We start from the raw sequence: 21,388 nt of genomic DNA on the forward strand, positions 1-21,388 counted from the left end.
AAGAGCAAAAAGGCAATATAGAGGAAAACAAAGTCAAAGGAAAAAAGAAATAGTGAGAACTAGAAAATCCAGGCAATAGAAGTGAATAATAAAGTGTGTATGAGAGAGAGAGAGTCAGGGAGGTGTTTGCAGAACTATTTAAACACACAAACTAACTAAAATAAAGATCAGTGGTAGGAGTGGGTTGTCAAAAAAGACAGTAGCCATAGCTACGTGTTGAAAGCCTTGCCCTTCTTTGTGTATGTATGGGAAAAGGTTTCAGCTACATAGTTCTGGCCACCGTCTTGAGATTGTTGACAATTTCCCCACCTGGAGACACTGTCGATGAAGATTGTAGAAATGATCAAATCCAGGTAAACAATTGGGAAAGAGCTCATCTTACATTTGTTCACTTCAACTGATAACAAAGTCTGATACTAGTCAAAAAATCTTCTGGAAAATAGTATTAAAAGGGGAAATGTAAAGATTAATTCACCCTTATTGAATTAACACCACCCAACCCATCCAAATGCCCCTGCCACATGAATGATCCAATCCCTTCTTCTCCACAAAGTCAAGTTGGGATAGGGTAGGGTCGAGAAAACAAGGTGGGAAGCTAAAAACCCACCACCCATCTTGAAGCTTTCTATTATAGAAATTTCTATTGCACTATAATCGGATTGTCTCTGGTGATAATATTGCAGTGGCAAAGTTTCTCTGTTCCATCACTATTACTTTGAGATTGGTGATGGAAGATCCTGGGAAGATCCTGGGAAGTTGAAATCTTCCCTACAAGCTACCATGAAATATAGGGTAAGCAAGAGAGCTTAAGTTGTAACTTTTATTCTAAGCTTTCCCCCATATCTGAATTGAAGTGGTATCCATTCATTCCTGAATCAATAGAGAACTTTACTACCAAGAAACTCGCTGTTCCCATTTCCTAACTTTATCCTGCCACTCTATCACTAGTCATTTGTCTTTCCTCCAAGGTCATAGATAAAAAAAAATCTAACATGTTGCATGCCTTGAGGCTAACCTTGGGTGGTGTTCAAATAATGGGGAAATTACTACTTTAACATTGATATATCTAAAGACAACTTCAATCTGACTCATTCATGGGTTGAAAATGAGCAATGCCTTGAGAATGAGGCCGGAGAAAATGTTGTCATGGTATGTTTGTGCTATGGATAGATGAATGGGAGGAAAGATCAAAAGGGAAAGCTCCAAGAATGGTGAACAAGAAGGTGGAAAGGACATATTCTACAACAGAACCACATCCAAGGTTCACCATTGCAGATGATAGAATAATAAGAATAAGACTGTGGCTGTAAATCAGTATGCAAATTGTCCTCCATGTATTAAAAATACATGGAATCTATTATCGCTTTGACACTATAATCCTTCCACCTTTGAATTTCATTGAAATGTTTGATGTTAAGGATACTCTACAAGCCCTCTGTTGCAAAAAAGTTCTTCTGTTTTCATTGCAATACAAGACATGTGAAAAATCCCTTGGGTTAGAATTCAGCCTGACCCCTGTGCAGTCCATTGAATTCTGAGGAGCTCTTTAACCCTAACTTTCACTAGCTGATAACCTGGTGTTGCCCGGGTATTTATCCTAATCCTGTATCAGACAGGAAAAGGAATGAATTGTATCTATAGTGTCAGATCAAAGTAATTTTATTTACAGAGTGCAGGCACCTCCCCCGACAACTTAACCTCTTTGCTTGAAACTGAGGACCTAGAGTGTGTGTTTGTGTTTTTTTTTAAGAACCAATCCCCCTTACCAGGTGAAGCTACCTTGTTTTTTGTAAGAACCAACCCCTCTTACCAGAGTACTGTGAAGCCGTTACCTACCATGGCAACTCCACTGTGCTGTACAATAGACACCATTTTAAAGCACAACAGGCTGTATCTTAACAGAACTTGAATCCAAGATGCACACTATCACTATCAAAAGTACTGTGATTTGACACTTCATTTCTTTTCATTTCGGTGGCCCAGGCATTCAAGAGTTATGCTGGAACCCACCAACACATACACACATACCGAGAGGTGTTAGGGGTGTCTTACCACAACATTTTTTTTTCAGAGAGTAAGTAATCTGTGTACCAAGTTTGGTTGAAATTGCTTGAGGCATAGAGTTATTCTGGAACACACACACACACACACACACACGTATGTATGTATGTATGTATGTATGTATGTATGTATGTATGTATGGATGATCAGCTGTTATTCAGGTTGTAAGGAACAAATATAAGCCTGGAAATGGTAGAAGAAAGAAGAAGAGGTTGACCAGTAGCAAGGTGGATGAATCCAGTTACAGAGAAAATGAATGCACCACTGGAAAATGTGGAGGTCTATTTATGTGATCCCTATGAGTTAACAATGCACTGATGACATAATTTGTCATCAGTGCATTGTCCATTTGTCCATTCATTACAGAACAAGACACCATCTTCCTCAGGATCCCTTGTGATTGGTAGCTGTAACTTCAGCCACGCTAACAGGTCCAGTGGAATCTTTTCCCTAGTGTGTAATAATTTCAGATAATTGTCCAGAAGGCAGGGAAAGAAATAATGGTTGGAAACCAATCAAAGAGAGAAGGAACCTGGAATTAAGGAGAAACTTCCTAACAGTAAAGACAATTAACCAGTGGAACAGCTTGCCTCCAGAAATTGTGGGCACTCCAACACTGGAAAATTTTAAGAAGAGACTGGACAATCACTTGTCTGAGATGGTATAGGTTCTCCTGCTTAAGCAGGGGACTGGACTAGAAGACCTCCAAGATCCCTCCCAACTCTATTCTATTCAGGATTCAGGATTTTCCCAGACCAAGTTTCCAGACCAAAACTCTTAAGAGTTATTTTGCCATTTAGAAAAGGCAGCTCCGAAGTGAGAAAATTGCGGTGGCCACATTAAACAGTGGAACTCCTTGACTTGGGAGATTACTTTGGTACCTTCTCTGGAGGTCTTCTTTACGGAGATATTTTATCTTGTATTTTACTTTAACTGCAAGTATGCTTGTTTTTACTCTTCATTTATTTTAGAATAATACTTTGTATCAATTTATTTTAGGGAGCACAATGGATCAGGGGTTAAAGATGATAAGCTTGTCAGCTGGAAAGCTGACAGCCCACGTTCAAGACCTAAATGCCACATAGCAGTGTGAGCACCCATGACCTGCCCCAGGTCCTGCCCACCTAGCAATTTGAAAGCATGCAAATGTGAGTAGATAAATAGGTAGGTAACTAGGTTCCCACTTGGGTAGGAAGGTAACAGTGTTCCGTGCACCTCAGCGTATAGTCATACTAGCCACATGACCATGGAACTATCTTTGGACAATGCTGGCTCCCTGGGCTAAGAAAAGAAGATGACCGCCCCTTAGAGTCAGATATAACTGGACAGGGAAAACCTTTACTTTTACCTTTATCAATTTACTAGCTGGATACCTGTGCTCCGCTATGAAACTATGTGATCGGGCTCCTCCCCTCTCCTCTCCCTCAGACTTGCCCCACAGAGGCCTCTCCTATCTTATCCCCTTCTGTTCCTCAGGCTGGCCCCATTGATCCTCTCTTCTCCCCTTCTCTTCCTCAGGCTTGCCCTAAAGAGGCCTCTCCTCTCCCCTTCTCTCCCCCAGGCTTGCTCCACAAAAGCCTCTCCTATCCCCCTTCTCTCCCTCAGGCTTGCCCCACAGAAGCCTCTCCTATCTTATCCCCTTCTCTCCCTCAGTCTAACGCCTTATCATCAGAGCATTTTTCAGGTGGGGAGGAGGAGTAGAATGTCTAAACTGCCAGCCCGCAGGCCGAATCATGTGCTGGCCACACCCATGCCCAATAGCAGTTGGAACAGAGTGCTTTTCAGGTGGGGAGGGAGAGTAGAACGTCTAACTCCTTAGCATCAGAGTGTGTTAATAATAATATAAGAAATACTAATAATCTAATGGTCATTTTGAAAAATCCTTTCTTAGCGATCACCTAGAAGCCAAGAGGAACAAATTTGCCAAATTTCAAGTTTGTAGGCTTTACGGTTCTGGAGATTTCGTGATGCTGCATAAGTGGTATCTCACACACATACACAAAACCAGCATATATATATATATGTCACACACACACACGTGTGTTTGTGTGTGTGACATATATATATATATATGCTGGTTTTGTTGTATTCGGGTCTTTTCCCGTATAGGATTGAGATTGTCTTGGCAACGTTTTGGCAAGATCTCACTTGCCATCTTCAGGCTGCTGTCTTTGGCTTAAAATGCGATCGGAGCTGCCGTCTTTCTGTAAATCTTGGTGGGAGGGGATGGGGTGCTGGCTTTGTTTCAGTAAGTGGAATGATTGGTTTTGTGGTTGTATCATGATTGGTACATTGGTGCTGATTGGTGCTGGCTGTGTGTGCATTGTTGTTTTGTATTGTAACGCCCTGGGTGGTGGGTGGTGTTCGTTTGTTGACTAGGGCTGGTTTCCAGATGTTTGGTAGGCGGGAGGTATCATCACGTTTATTCATGTTGTGGGGGTGTTTCTCTATTTCGATGGCTTCCATAATTATTCTCGTGTTGAGGTGTTCTGTTTTGTAGATTAACCTGGCTCCTTCAAAGTTGATTTCATGTCCTGTAGCTTTAAGGTGTTGGAAAAGGGAGGAAGTTTTTTTCTTTTTTTCTTACTGTGTTCTTGTGTTCTGTAATGCGTGCATTTATTCTTCTGTTTGTTTGTCCTATATATGTTGCCGGGCAGATTTTGCATGGTATTTCGTAGACTCCTTGGTTTTCTAGATGGATTTTGTCTTTGGGGTTTCTTAAGATGTTGGCTATTTTTTGGTCAGTGGTGAAGGCTGTCTTGATATTGTGCTTGTGGAGAATTTTGCTGATTTTATCTGTGGTGCCTTTGATGCAAGGGAGGAGGGCGATGCCATTGTCCTGTTCTGTGTCTTGGTTTTTTGGGGGAGTCTCCTTTTGGATTAGGTTGGTGATTGTTTTTTTGTTTTGTTTTGTTTTTTTGGGAATCCGTTGGAAATTAATACATTTGTGAGTTTGTGTAATTCAGTTTTCAGGTGGTCTTTGTCGGCTAGGCTGAAACAAAGCCAGCACCCCATCCCCTTCCACCAAGATTTACAGAAAGACGGCAGCTCCGATCGCATGTATGTATGTATGTATGTATGTATGTATGTATGTATGTATATATGTATGTATGTATGTGTATATTTCATGTATGCATGTATATATATATATATATATTTCACTGTAAGCTAAAGGTGTGAGGCAAAAATATATTCACTGTAAGCTAAAGGTCTGAGGCAAAAATCCCATGGGGTAGCATCACAGTTTCAATTCCCACATTTTCAGCCATCTTCACGGGATGCCAATTAAAATTCTGCACAAAATAGAAGTCATGTTATGATCTTCAGACCAAGACTATGGACGAAGCTCACACAAACTGCCCCTGTAACTTACAGAGATGGGTGTGTGGCATAATTAAAACAAGTATACATCCAGAGGAACAAAATACACTTCCCCATTTTGGCAGATATGCTGAAGAATGTTCCCACATGAAGGAGTATGAAGAACAAAAATCAAAATGCTGGGGCTGCAAAAGGCAAAGCAGCAATTCTTCAAGCCCAGATGGCTGCAAGAGGAAGAGACATGGAATTGAGCTGAGCAATATTATTCAGCTGATGCCAATACATTCTGGATCCATTTTTTCCTTCTTGCATTGAAAACTGCAAAAACTGATATTTTTCAAATATCAGCTTTAATAAACATGTCATTAGCCATTTTGAGTTATACGTGAGTGCTTGAGGTTCAGAAGTGAGTTTATGTGTATGCCTTTATAGGTAGTTCTTAACTTGCAACATTTGTTTAGTGACCAAAGTTATTACGGCCCTGAAAAAAGTGAGTTATAACCAGGGGTGGGTTCCGGCCACCATTACTACCAGTTCGGTAGTAAAAAATAATAATAATGCGTGCACATGCGCGTTTTCATTTTAAAATGATCTGCGCATGCGCGCAACATTTAAAAAACGAATAAAAATTACATTTTTTAAAATGAAGATTGCCCTGCGCATGTGCAGAACAGGAAATCAAGATGACACCACCGATCATAGAACTGGTCCGGTCATATGTCCGCCGGAGTTACTACCTGTTTGGCCAAACCGAACCAAATAGGTAGGAATTCACCACTGGTTATAACCATTTTTCACACTTAACACTGTAACTGTTGCAGCATCCCAGTGATCAAAATTTGGGTGCTTGACAACTGACTCACTTTTCTGACAGCTGCAGTGTCCCGGGGTCATGTGATCACCTTTTGCGACCTTCTGACAAACCAAGTCAATGGGGAAGCCAGATTCATTTAACAACCATGCTAATAATTTAACAACTGTGATGCTTCACTTAACAACTGTGGCAAGAAAAGTCATTAAATAAGGTAAAATTCACTTAACAACGTCTTGCTTAGCAAGAGAAATGTTGGGCTCATTTGTAGTCATATCGGAGACTAACACCCACACCATAAAGTGCATAAAATAAAATAAGGTTTCCTTTCCTTTCTTTTCATTCATCTTTCTTGGTAACTTGAAGAGAGGAATGAAAGTTTGCCAAATAGATTTCCCTGTCTGATTGAATATTCCAGGGGTGTCCAAACTTGGCAACTTTAAGACTTGTGGACTTCAACTCCCAGAATTCCCCAGCCGGAATTCTGGGAGTTGAAGTCCACAAGTCTTAAAGTTGCCAAGTTTGGACACCCCTGGAATATACCATACGCTTAATGTTTGGATCAGTCATTAACTACTAAAAATGTCATTAAACAGAATACGAAGTTTTTAATATGAATGTGAGACTGAATTAGCTACCTAGCTGCCTGCTGGAATTTTCTTTCTTTCTGGCGGCCTTTCCTTCTTTCTTTCTGTTTTTCGGACTTTCTTTTCTTTTTGTTTGCTTGTTGATTTCTTTCTTGGTGGCTTTTCTTTCTTGCTTTCTTTTCTTTCTTGCTTTCTTGCCTCTCTGTCTTCTTGTCTTTCTCTCTTTCTGTCTCTGTCTCTTTCCCTCCTCCTGTTTTCCTCTCTTTCTCTCCATGTGCCTTCCTCTCTTTCTCTCCACCCATCTTCCTCTCTTTCTGTTTCTCTGTTTTCGTGCTTTTCTCTCTTTCTCTCTCTTACTCTCCTTTTCCTCTGGTCTTCCTGCCTTTCTGTCTTTCCAGGCCATTGACTGAAATTCTGGACGAAGCTGTTCTAATATATTTCAACATTGAAAAAGACAAGTTTAAATAATCTAAATAAATAGGTGCCTTAATGTTGGTTGTGTTTTAATGCTTATATTAAGTATTAATTTTTAAAGTTTTGCTTATTAAAGGGTTTTTCAACTTGCAAGTTTTAAAAAAATGATAATAGATTAGACTCTAAGAATGATTAATCAAAATCCCAAGGATATTACCTCCAAATTGCTTCTTCCAGTTGCAGGGAATCTTACATCTTTGGGTCTTCATTGTCTGCTTACAATCAATTCCACTCCGAGTGCCCTCGCGGGTCCCAAGGCCACAATCTCCACTTGTAGCAACACAGACACTCCATTGCCATTCTCCACAATCAGATTTTTTCACTTTCTTCTCTGAAAAGAGTCATAAATGGGGGGGAAAAGCAGGAGACAATGTTGTATAATTTTAATTTAAAAAAAAATCTTATTCTGGTTTTAATATTTAATTTTATTAAACCATACACCTGCCCAGAATCCCTCTCCAAGAGAGATGGGTAATTAGGATCAGGGGTGAGTTCCAGCTTATGTTACTGCCGGTCCGCTCAGGGGTGCGCTGTGGGCGCGGGGAGCACGTGTGCTTGATGTGTGCTATCCACGCAAGCACAGTAGTTTAAAAAAAGTAGTTAAAAGCAAGATGACGGTGCCTATGGTGCCACCGATAGAACCAGTTCAGGGGCGTGTCCAGCTGAGTTACTACCAATTCGGCTGAACTGGTCCGAACCAGTAGGAGCCCACCTCTGGTTAGGATGTATTAAATATGAATGAATGAATGAATGAATGAATGAATGAATGAATGAATGAATGAATGAATGAAAAAACCAACCAAATAAATAAATACATTTTGATGCCCAGGTATGAAAATCAAGAGTTCTTTCTGTAATCGGCTCTGAGAATAACTTTGGGAGACTGAAGAAAGAGCTGCAGACTAGACACTAGTCTAGACACAAGTGATGACATCTCAGTCTCCAGAAAGAATGGGGATGGAGAAAGCATCTCAGAAAGGACTTTCCCCAATTTTCTGGAAAGTAAGGGCAAGGGAGAGGACCTCTGCTTATAAGATTTTGCTACTGTAGCCTTACAATAAAGATAGTGTCCTTGCTCATGATTTGGGTTTCCTGTATGTGCTACTTTAAAAGGCTGACACATTTTTACAGATGTTCTGCCTGAAAATGGACAACTTCCAGGAGATTGAGGTGCTGTGCCAGAGGTGGGTTGCTACCTGTTCATACCGGTTTGGCAAACTGGTAGTGGAAATTGTGACTGGGTCACCAAACCGGTAGGGATGGCAGGCTCGCCACACCCCCGAACCAGTTCCCCGGTTGTCATGGCATTTTTTGTTGTTGACATTTTCAATGTTCTGTGCATGTACAGACCTATTTACAGGCAACTGCGCACACACACGGAGCGTGCATATCGCACGTTTACCGAACCGGCAGTAAAGCTGGCAGGAACCCACCCCTGTTCTGTGCAGTACATTTTCTTAAACATATGCAAAGCTTACGAGCCACGGTGGTGCAGTGGTTGGAGTGCAGTACTGCAAGCAACCTCTGCTGACTGCCAGCCACCTGCAATTTGGCATTTCAAATCTCACCAGGCTCAAGGTTGACTCAGCTTTCCATCCTTCTGAGGTGGATAAAATGAGGACCCAAATTGTTGAGTGCAATAGGCCGACTCTGTAAACTGCTTAGAGAGGTCTGTGAAGCCCTGTAAAGCAGTACATAAGTCTAAGTGCTATTGCTATTCCTGTAAGTCCTTCATTGTGACTATTTAATCCCCATCGCTCCAAAAATGCAAAACTGGGGAGCTCAGAGTTCTGCCTTCACTTTTTAGGAAAAACAGGATGCTAGAAGGCCATATATCAGTCTTGTTTGCCCCTTTTATACCTTTTCTAAATATTAAAAAAATGTGTGCTTCTATAAAGAGAACGTGACAACCTCCAAGAGAAACATAAAACAGGTAAACAATTATTTCACTCAATCTGTAACTTTAATTGGCCAGGTTTGCAAACAATTTATATAATTGCTTTATATAATGTTAAATGTTATGATAATTACTATGGTATATCTTTCATATGCCTGAGACACATCTGATCTATAGGGACATAATGTAACTGCTGTCAAATTATTTATTAATGTCACAGGGGGTTCCTGAAATGGCTTCAATTAACTTATTATAAAACTCTGTGTTTCTTTTATACTGAACCGGTCCTCCCACCATGTCAAGTTTTGATCTTTCTAAGACCTTTACTGAGTCAGACACTTATTCCAGGTGCAGTGCTGCACATGTCTTCCTTGTCATAAACCAATGAGTCCAGGCTGTCAAATTCTACTGCACTTAATTCCTCCATTGCCACTTACGGTGAAAACACACCATCAGCATCTTGTCACTTTGGCAAGTCCCTAGATTCTTTATCAAAAAAAGGGAAAAGTTAATGGCTTGTCTATGTTCTAAAACAAAGCACAAAGCACTTGACAATGTTATGTCTGTTGAATCTGTCCCATGGGAGGGGGGGGGAATAGCATGGATGAGCTTGCTCAACAAAACTGGTAATATCTGTAATAGAGCTGTGAACAAAGCAAGCACAAAATAAATGTCCGTGTATCCGGACTCTCTGTTTTACTGGCACCTGTTTTTGGCTCTTCCTAGAAAATACTGGTGCCTAGTTCTTGGCTATTCCTAGAACGATAGGCGACCTTCTCAAATCTGGGGTTGCATTTGGTTATTTTGGAGTTACATGCCTGTGGAGCCAATGGAAAATAGAAATAATCTTTCATCAGAGCCTTATATACTATCCAATGCATCCTATAACAAGTAAATGCAGATACTTTCCGTCTGCAATCCAGCACTTAACAAGGGGGAAAACATGAATTGATGGATAGGCAAGCAGCCATGAAGTCAGACCAGACACAGTGATAGAATCCAATCAATTAGATTTCATTGCCTAATCAAGATCATATGATGGCCACTACAGGAGAATGACAGAATGCATTTATTTAAAAGATTTGCATGATTGTCTATCTTAAAATACAACTTTGGTAGGCTCACGCCAATAATAAAACCACAAACTATAAAGCCATAAAATCCTAAAAACAAACCTGAAACCTGTTTCTTCAATGAACTTTTAGGATGACCCAAAAGGCACTCCCATCACTCCATCCAAGTGTCAGAAAAGCTATTATTCTGGTATTAATATTGTAAGCCAGTCAGGGTCCCAGGAAATGAAGCAGCATAGAATTTGCAGTAATAAATAACAATAAAAAGTACCTGAAAAGTTTCTCTGTCTTTTTCCCCCTCTTCCTAATAATACATTAGTTTGTTGTACATGGCACATTGCCATTTAACTTGTGGGAAGTGTTGGGTATATTTATTTTGGGAAAGCAAAGTGCAGGGAGAAAATGATAGCTGTCTCTATCTGAAAGGCTGTCTTGTAAGAGATGGAACAGAATTGTTATTCTAGCACGAGATACAATGGGTTTCAATTAAAAGGAAGTAGGTTTGGTTGGTCATGAGAAAAAACTCTTTAAATAAAAAATGCTGGTAGGGTAGCTGGGAATTTATGGGAGTTGAAATCCAGACATTTCAAAATTGCCAAGGTTGGGAAACATTGGTATGATAGCCCTCAGTTATCATTTGTTAAAGAGGTTCTAGAAGTGGATCCCTGCACTGGGCAGGGGACTGGATTTGATGATCTTCAGTGTCTCTCCCAACCTCACATATTCTATGATCTACTGTTAGATGGTGATTAAAATGTCCTGCTTGATTACAAGTGAGGAACGTATCTTTCTTCATGTATTGCTGATTTTCAATATCCAGTCACCTGAACAGCATCTGGGGACTACTGATTGATCATACCTGAATGAATTAATACAATGCAGTAGATCCACTCCGCTGCTGCCAATTTTCAACAAGTTTAAATTCAGCCGCATTATTTTAAGGTAAGATAATGTAAGGATGGAATGGGGTGATCAACTTTTTTTTTTAAGAAAGAAAGAAATGTGGATGGTGTTTAAGAAAAGAAGCTTGTTGATCAGAAAGGTTGGCAGTTTAGTGGTTCGAATCCCCAGCGCCGCATAACAGAGTGAGCTCCCATTACTTGTCCCAGCTTCTGCCAACCTAGCAGTTCAAAAGTACGTAAAAATGCAAGTAGAAACATAGGAACCACCTTTGGTGGGAAGGTAACAGCGTTCCATGCGCCTTCGGTGTTTAGTCATGCCAGCCACATGACCATGGAGACATCTTCAGACAGCGCTGGCTCTTTGGCTTAGAAACGGAGATGAGCCACATATGTGCGAGGGGAACATTTACCTTTAAATAATACATATCCTGGTTTCCTTTACTGATTTCAGTCATATTTCTCCTTGCCTGTTTCATCTCATGGTTAGCATGTAATCACATCCTTTTGTTACACTGAAGCTGTCTTCGTTTATAAAAGAAGTATTTTAAAAGGGATTCCAGAGTGTCAGCAACTAATATCACAGATGAGAAAATTATACATCTTCTCATCTTGGAGCATATTCTATATAACATTTAACTATTCTTAGAGGCATCTTTGCCGTCTGCACTAAATCAAAAGATAGAAGCTATTCTATCTTTTGGGAGACATTTTGATTAAAAGACCAATTTTAAGTGTCCTGTTACAAGAGTAGACAACCCCATAGTGGGCAACCCATAGCAGACATATATCGATAGTGGATAAAAACTGTAATCTGTTTGGCACATATCTTCCATATGAATTGTTTTAATGTTTCTGAGTTCATGATATGGAATCTAATTGTGTTGCTTTCCCTCTTTAGACCTAGTTGGGCTGTTCTTATGAGCAACAGTAAACCGGATGGCTAAAAGCATTGAAAGTCACCTACTTATTCTGGTTATATATAAACTCTGCATGTAAATTTATTTAACTTTGTCTTTTTCTCTAAATTATCCGTATTACTATTGTTGCAGCTAAAATAGCTATCATGTAACTATCAGTGTGAGTCAGAATGTCAAAAAACTGAATATGTCCACTCCTCCTACAAATGCAGGAATAGTATGAGGTTACACACCCCATTAATTATACTGGAGTTGGCAGTGTGACTTCTACGGGCACTTTGTCACCCACAAAAACTCCCAAATTAAAACAGAGGCTCAAGGGATGTGAAAGTATGCCATCTACTGTGATTCAACATTGTTATGGGCAAGATTACAATATTTGAGAGACTGTCAGAGAGACGAGAGAGTAAACCTATTCTCCAAAGCACCTGAGGACAGGACAAGAAGTAACAGATGGAAATCTATCAAGGAGAGATCCAGCCTAGAACCAAGGAGAAATTTCCTCATAGTGAGAACAATTAACCAGTGGAACTGCTTGCTTCCAGAAGTTGTGGATGATCCATTACTGGAGGCTTTAAGAAGAGATTCTGCAGCCATTTTTCTGGAATCGTATAGGATCTTCTGCTTGAGCAGAGAGTTGGACTAGAAGAGCTCCAAAATCCCTTCCAACTTTGTTATTCTGTATTCTGTAAGAACCCCCCCCCACCCCCAAATCTAGTAAGATTCAGGCAACCATCTGATATCTCACAAGACTTGGTACCAATTCCTGAATTAAATCTTTTGGATTTTGCTATCTCTGATTAGATTGGTTCAGCTAAAGGCTACAGGGAGCACAGCTGGTGGATTCCACTCCCATGCTATGTTTCATGGGATGGTAGCTTCATGGCCTGGCTGGGAAAGCATGGAAGTGAAGCCAGTTCATTCTCATCCTGTGAAAGTAGATTCCACATTTTAATTGATAGATGTGATGTGTCACAAGGACCCAATTTGTGGGTTTGCTTCAAGAGGATGCTTTCCAGGGGTGGGATTGATTTTTTTTTTTACTACCGGTTCTGTGAGTGTGGCTTGGTGGTATGGCATGACTTGATGGACATGACCTGGTGGGCATGACAGTGGAAGGATACTGCAAAATCCCCATTCCCTCCTCACCCCACTAACCTGCTTTCCAGCTCTGTTCTCCTGTGCAGGGCAACAAAAAAAGACCAAGGCAATCAGCAGGGATTCAGGAGAAAGGGAATAGATGGGGGTGGAGCTACCCAGAGGTGGTATTTGCCGGTTCTCCAAACTACTCACAATTTCTGCTACCGGTTCTCCAGAACTGGTCAGAACTAGCTGAATACCACCTCTGATGCTTTCCACAAAAACTAAGGACCTGGCTCCTTGCTTTGAAGCCCCACTCATCTCTATTAAAGATACCAGAAACCAGTGATATGCATTAAAGAAATAGACTTAGGAACAACATTGTGCAGTATTTTTTTTCACTTAGCTGAAACAGACCACTTTAATACCAACCTTCAGTAAACCAGAGATCAGAGCAGAAATTACAACATACCACCACCTCTCTTAGGTGTCTATAATTATTTGCACTTACCTATTTTTTCTTTTTTACCAGCCTCGGTAGTGCTCACCGCTGCCAGCAGGAAAATAAATGTGAAGATGAGAACTGCAAATATCTGACACTGTTCTTGCTGTTTCTGCATTCTGGAAATTAATGAGGGGGGGGAATAAAGTTAACATCAGATGTCAGTAAATAGGTAAGGACAGCTCTGAAGTGATAAAAAGAACAATCTTTGGCATCCAGAATGCACCGAGAATGGATCAAAGGGGTCTAATGCACATTAGTAACAGATTAGAGAATCAGCTCCTAAAGACAAGAAACCCCCAGCCATATGGAAAGGCAAAGGTTGTCTTCATTAGCAATCATGATATTCAACAGATAACTTACTATTCAACCATAATTTATGGCATGGAACTCGTCTGCACCTGCAATGTTATTTGTTAATAATGTTGTGCTATCACTTTAGTTTCTGCTGGGTGAGTAACATAATAAACATTACACAGAATATATTTTCACATCGGTTTAAGTGCTAAATGAGCACCCTCACTTTGCTGATCAGCCAATTCCCCTTGCTCCCAAACCTAAATACCGAACTTAAGAGTATTTAATACTAGATTTTTTCTTTTCCTCTCTCTATTAATTCTCTGCACTGTTTATTCTGGTTTAGTCTTCACTGCCCTTGTTTTCAATCTGATAGAAACTACACAGTTGTTGTTAGGGGTGTCTATGACATCATCTTGTCAAATATGGCAACTGAGGCCCTCAGAGGAATCACACTGTTATCTCAAACATCAAGCATACAATGCATATGGAAGGTTGTCATCCCATTGGATTCAGTGGAATTTAATGTCAAGTATGTGTAGGGTACTACTGCGAGTCCCTTGCACTGCAAGGCTATCAAACCGGTCAGCCCTAGAGGAGATCAACTCTGACTGCTCTTTAGAAGGCCAGATCCTGAAGATGAAACTCAAATACTTTGGCCACCTAATGAGAAGGAAGGACTCCCTGGAGAAGAGCCTAGTGCTGGGAACAATTGAGGACAGAAGAAGACAGGGGTGACAGAGAATGAGATGGCTGGATGGAGTCACCGAAGCAGTAGGCGTGAGCTTAAATGGACTCCGGAGGATGGTAGAGGACAGAAAGGCCTGTTGAAACATTGTCCATGGGGTCACGATGGGTTGGACATGACTTTGCAACTAACAACAACAACAACAATATGTAGAATAATGATGTCAACAACAAAAGATGAGAAGAGTAAGGGCAGCAAAGCATGAGAAAAGATTGAATATTCAGTAAAATTTGTATAAATGCATGCTTTTATATTTGCATCACATATGCTGATTTTTCCAGTACAATAATTAGCAAGTAATTCACAAAACGGCTGTGTGACTTTGGGCCAGTCACTCAGCATAAACTACCTCACAGGGTTGTTGTTGTGAGGAAAAGAGGAAAAGAAAGGTGTGTTAGATATGTTATTGTAAAATGATACAGGTGGAATACAAATAAATAATATAGATAAAATATTCATGGTGGCATCCAAACATTATGAAGAGTTAAAGATCACCAGAGGAAGGAAGGGAGGCTTTTTTGTGTGTGTGGCAGTCACAAATTCGATTTGGCAAGCTAAGTGGACTCCTCTGAGACCTGAGCAAAAACATTAACAAGAAAATGAAAGCAGTTGTCAATAAAATTGAGTAGTTTACAAACTAAGAATAACCTAAGAGTGAAGTGATAGCAAACAGCATATTTGTGATTGGAAAGTAAGGTCTGGTTTGGTGGGGGAAACGTAACGTAATGTTATTTGAATGAATTCAAAGGGGTTTCTTTTTTAGATTCAGTTTCTAAATTTATCTGATTTAATTTGAATGTGTGCATGGCCCTCATTCCAAGAATAACGAATCAAAATTCACATCAGTCAGTTAACTAGGGCAAATTATTTGATCTTCTAACTCAGCATCTGCTAGATTTACAAAATATACCTAGCTTGCTTTAAAATCAACCTGCCTTTTTCCTTATGTTGTCCTACCAAATGTGACTGCAAACCAGTTATTACAGTAGTAGAATCTCTTTCTAAGCCAGCAATATCTCGTCTTTGGAAGGATTGGGGTTTAACCAGGGGTGGGCTGCTATGGGTTCGCCCGGGTTTGGGAGCACCGTAGCTAACGTTATGGCCAGTTTTGGAGAACCTCCAAATTCCACCCCTGGCTGGCCCCACACACCCCTCCCCTCCCAGGAGTCTCCACGCAGCCCGTTTTGGATGCAGGGTGCAGGGTAAGTGCAGGGCCTGCACAGAGGCTTGGGGAGAGGGAAAAATGGGCCTCCTGGAAGTTCCGGAAGGCCAGAAACTGGCCCCTTTCCGACCCCCAGAGGGCCTCCAGAGCCTGAGGAAAGCAATTTTTGCCCTCCAAGAGGCTTAAGGAAAGTGTCTGGAGCCTGGGAAAGGCAAAAATGCCCCCCTCTGGCAGTGGTGGAGGAGGCCGACTAGACCACGCCCAGCATGGCCACGCCCACTCAGCAACCAAGCAGAGAACCCATTGTTGAAATTTTTGAATTTCATCCCTCGGTTTAACTGTATGAATCAGAGATCTGGTACAGAGGGCTGATGGGTCCACATGTCCCCACATGTCCCCACTTTTTCCTTTGTGAAGAAATAGCATGGACTGGTACAAAAGGCATAACAGAAGAATAAAAAGAACTTTTTCTCCCCTGAAGTATACAGGGGGAAAAAACCAAACTGATTTTTCAGAGAGTGGCCAAGAACTAAATTATCTGCATTTGGAGCAAATCATAATTGGCCTAATGCCACACAAGCATTGGGGATAGGATTAGCAAAAGCACAGATGATGATTCCCATGTGGTAGGACCAGTGGTGGGTTGCAGGCGATATGCCTCGGTACGGACATACCGGAGCCAGCCTGGAGCACCAGATACCATTCCGGTACGGTGCTCCGGAGGGCCCACCTGCCTGCCCTCACTCCTTATCTGTGCTTTAAGCTTTTGGCGCTTCCAAGCACATGCATGGCACGTACGGCGCCTGCGCGACACTCTGCGAGCAGCTGGAGTATGACATGGAGTAAACATCGCAGGCAAGTACGACGCATGCGTGCACTGCACACGTGCATATGGGTGACACTGGGGTCGTTCCAACCATGCAGGTTGGAATGGAATCCGGAACCCACCACTGGGTAGGACTCAGATACTACCTGAAGCATTGAGCATGAAGCTATGCTGTGCAAGCTTCCTCAGATTAGAATGTATCATGACCATGAATTGACAGACACACATTGTTCCATCCTATCATTTGCCATATCTCTTTAACTGCTCAATGAATCATTGTTGAGACTCACTCTACACTTTGAACCTCATACTTGTAGGTAGGCGAGATAGTTCTGTACTTAACCTTTGGGTCCCACGTGTGTTGTGGTCCACCAGCGGCCAGCAGAGCTGGCAGCAGAGTCAGACAGTGAGTAGGTTTGGAGTAGCATGGGCCAGTTCTGGAGGCTGGGGAAGGCATGGATGAGGGCTCTGCGTCGGAGGTAGAGATGGGGCCAAGGCCATCTGGCAGTGATGAGGTACCTACGGAGCTAGACAGCAGTGAGGCACAGGAACAGCTAGAGGAAAGGTGTGAGGTCCACAATAGGCAGTTACGCTTGAAGCTATGGGGGTTTGAGGAAGTAACAACAGAGTCAGGTAGAGCATTCTAGGCATTGACCACTCTATTTCTGAAGTCTTATTTTCTTTGGAACAGTATACCTTGAGTTTGTATCTATTGTTTGCTTGTGTATTATTGCGGTTGAAGCTGAAGTAATTGTTGACAGGTAGAACATTATAGCAGACAATTTTGTGTAGTAAGACAATCTTAGACCACTAATATATCTCTTCACTGTCTCTTTTAGGGTATTTGCCCTGCTGCTACTGGAAAAGTGAACCTAGATCTTACATTTTAGTGAGACTGATCTTGAGGGAAAGTCTTTCACATCCCATCTTCAAACCCTCACCGTTTTCAGAAAGGCAGGTTTTAAATTCACGTTGAAAAGAAAGTTAAAAGATTCCGCCTCTCATCTGACAAGGGAAGATGCAATTCTCACCATGAAATGTGTTTGAAAATGTCATTTGGCACTCTTAAGAGACTCCTGCTGGTAGCCATCTTGTGAAAAAGCCACATAATTGCTATTGATGCATACTACTGAGAAGCGAAGCCCTCTACTGCAGAGAGCAAAGCACAATCAACTTCCGCAGTGAAGACTGTATTTTAATATTTGGAAATGGCACAGAGCTGCTTGTAAAGGTAAAGGTTCCCTTCACACAGATGTGCTAGTTGTTCCTGACTCTAGGGGGCGGTGCTCATCTCCATTTCAAAGCAAAGAGCCAGTGCTGTCCGAAGACGTCTCCGTGGTCATGTGGCAAGCATGATTAAACGCCGAAGGCGCACGGAATGCTGTTACCTTCCCACCAAAGGTGGTTCCTATTTTTCTACTTGCATTTTTACATGCTTTTGAACTGCTAGCCACCGAGCCACTGCATCCTTGACATAAAAGTTATTAGATGATTAAAATGGACTCAAAAATCTTCAATATATTAATATTTTAGTATTGTGTCCATAACTGATGGTTATACACACCACTGTTTAGACTCCCCGAGACTCATATTTAATATAGTACTTGAGTGACGTGCGGTGAGGTTTATGACTGGTGAGGCACTGACACAGTGCTGGGTTTCAAATATTTTTAGACTTGTGGACTTCAACTCCCAGAATTCCACAGCCAGGCATGCTCAGTTCCAATTTAAAGCGACAGCATTTGTTTTTCTCCTTTGCTCCTTCTTTCTTTTTCTTTTTCTTCTCTTTCCCCTCCTTCCTCCCTCTCTCCCTTCCTCCCCCTCTCTCAAACACACACAGACACAGACACACACACAAACAGAAGTTGGATTGGACTATCTCTCCTACCCCTTCCCTCTCTCACTCACTCTCAAACAGCAACCCCCCCACACACAAAAGTTGGATTGGATATCTTTTCCAGTGGCTTGAAAGCAGCTCCTCTGCCATCCCCCCCCATTCCCCTGCTGCCTTTCCCAAACACCTCTACCATTTCAAATGCAGCCTGCTGTCTGGGTGGGAAATGCCTGGAACACAATAAAGCCCACCCACCACCTCCTGCTGGCAGGCTGGGGTGAGAGGAGAGGCAGATAAGCTGGAGGGGAGCCGATCTGAGCCTTCCAAAAGAAAGAGGCTGGGGGGAAGTGTGTGTACTACAGCTTGGCTCTTTGCCTGGCTTCCTGCCTCCTCCTGTGGTCTCCTCAGTGCTCACTTGTGCTCTCCCTCCCCAAGTGTAGTTTGATTGCAGGCGGAGCCACGTTGCCTTTTCAAACTTGTAATCAGTGAAGCTGGGCTAGATTTTTATATAGTTTTATCCAGCTGTGTGTGTGTGAGAGAGAAATGAATGGGGGCCTGGGGAGGAAGTCACTACACTTGGGGAGGGAGAGCACCAGTGAGGAGACCACAGGAGGAGGCAGGAAGCCAGGCAAAGAGCCATGCTGTAGCACACACACTGGCCCCACAACGTGGCTCTGCCTGCAATCAAACTACTCTTGGGGAGGGAGAGCACAAGCGAGCCAGGGTCCTTCCCTCCAGCCTTTGCCCAAAGCCCTGCACAGCACCAGGAGGATGAAGTTTGAATTCCTCCCCCTCCCTCCAACCCACACGTACCTTTTCCAGCTTTTTTTAACAGTTAAGCAGAGTCATCCACGGTGAGGCAGTAACTAGCTCAGCTTTTTCCTTTTACTTTTTTTTTCATGATGAGAGTGGTGAGGCTGTGCCTCACTTGCCTCACCTGACTGCACGTCACTGAGTACTTGTCTACCATTACTATTTTGTGATCATATTTCAGTCGTTTCACGTTCTTAACTGCCGAATACACACAAATTTGCATGTATTTCCCCCCCAAAAATATGTTTTCTAAATAAAATTAGAGTAAACTTTTAAAAAATTGACTAACTCAAATAATATAAACTTTTGATATGTAGTCTTCTCAGTTTTCCAAATATATGATTTTTAGTGCAAATTGTTTCTAATGTATGCTGTATTTGACTCTAATGGATGACCTCAAGTTGATCCTTCATGATGTCTTTCTTTTTCATTCCTCCAACTTTGGAAAGCCAAGAAGGATGGCATGACAAATAAAATACGTCTGCAAAGCAAGAGAGACATTATCCCTATCCACAATGACTACCCTAAAAGAAATAACATGACAGGACATCCAAACATATAACATGTCCCAAAGGTGCTTTTTTTCAAGAAACAACTGGGCTTTCTTGTTTTTTCCTTGAAGATATTTTGCTTCTCATCCAAGAGGCTTCTTTGGTGCAGAACTAAAGAAGCCTCTTGGATCAATGAAATGTCTTCAAGGAAAAAACTAGAAACTCCAGTTGCCTCTTGAAAAAAAAAACTTTTCCACAACCCTGACCTGAATGACTGAGAATCTCCATAGACAAACATACAGCATAGGGTTACACTGGCACAAATGCCCTTTCAAACATGTCTACTCAAAATAGTGGGGGGAAATACTTTTGGGGTGACCTTTCCCCAGTAGTTTCTGCCATTTTACAGTTCTGGTAAAGTGGTGTCAGATCTGTGCATCTGCCATTCTTCAGGCAGGGGAAGACTTATATATTATATTTTATTGCTCTCTTTCCTGTATATCCTGCATCCTGTAACCATTGATTTATAACCTTTAGACTGGCACCTAGGCACTCTGGCATTTTCTCACCATTTGGAGAATGTAAGGGGAGGGAGGGTTATGTGGATTGTATCATTCAAAAGTTCCCTTATCACTTTTTCAGAGTGGCCAGTACAATAACATCTTCACACCTGTGGATTGGCTGAATCCACACTGGACTGTTGGGAGGGGTTTCAAAATCCTTTTATTCTAACTGGATGACCTGAGGGCCCTCAGAGCCTGTTTTACTTCTGCCCCGCTATCACTTCTATTCAATAAAAGGTTCCTTTTGAAATGCTAAATTTCAAGAGTCTTTACTTTCTTGAATAAGGAGGAAAGGCCAGACCTTACAGGTGGGCATGCTCTGGGTCCACAATTCAGCCCAAAATTTTCACTGTCATTGGAGAAGAGGGGTCCCAAGAAATGTGTCTTCTCTATCATGTTGCCACTGCTGTGGAACAGCCTCTCTACAGAGGTATGGAGAACCCCAATCCTACTGGTCTTTGGGAAGATTATGAAGATCAGGCTCTTCCCTAGTCAGTGGACCTAGGCCTAGCCTATTGCTTTGGGAGCTCTGGCATGGAAGTATAGCATGGCTGTCCTTTGCATTTTGTAGTGTGGCTCCTGAGCTGTTTGTATATGTGTGGTTATTTTTTTAAAAAAAATATTGTTATTTTTTTTGTTTGCCACCTAGTGTTTTACTGGATAGAGGTTTGATAAATAAATGAATGAATAAATAAGTTACCTAACAAGGATAGCAATAATAGTAGAGTTTTCAATTTAAGGAAGGAAGGGAGGGAGGGAGGGAGGGAGGGAGGGAGAGAGAAAGAGAGAGAGAAAAGGAAGGAAGGAAGGAAGGAAGGAAGGAAGGAAGGAAGAAAGAAAGAAAGAAAGAAAGAAAGAAAGAAAGAAAGAAAGAAAGAAAGAAAAATTCATTGATCTGAGAACTCTGACCAATTTCCCAAATTCTGCCATAAAAACACACATATTCTATGAAGATCAAGTACATGTAATTGATTCAGAAATGCCATGCATTTTTCTCCGGAGATGAGGTTACAAATTAAAACATCTACC

The 21,388-nt window shown here is 41.6% G+C and overlaps 1 protein-coding gene across 1 annotated transcript in view; it reads right to left on the reverse strand.

Annotated features, from left to right (window-relative positions):
* The window catches only part of PTN (pleiotrophin), a 113,835-nt gene that overhangs the window by 31,035 nt on the left and 61,412 nt on the right, over nucleotides 1-21,388 (reverse strand). The window contains exons 2-3 of the mRNA XM_081958294.1: nucleotides 13,635-13,744; nucleotides 7,412-7,585 (exon numbers count right to left, since the gene is read on the reverse strand). Of these exons, the coding sequence (XP_081814420.1) occupies nucleotides 7,412-7,585; nucleotides 13,635-13,743 (283 nt within the window). The 5' untranslated portion in view covers nucleotide 13,744. The remainder of the gene's footprint in view (nucleotides 1-7,411; nucleotides 7,586-13,634; nucleotides 13,745-21,388) is intronic.

The sequence above is a fragment of the Natrix helvetica genome (genome assembly GCF_964273705.1).
Source record: "Natrix helvetica genome assembly, chromosome: 6".
In the NCBI taxonomy this organism is placed as follows: Eukaryota; Metazoa; Chordata; class Lepidosauria; order Squamata; family Natricidae; genus Natrix; species Natrix helvetica.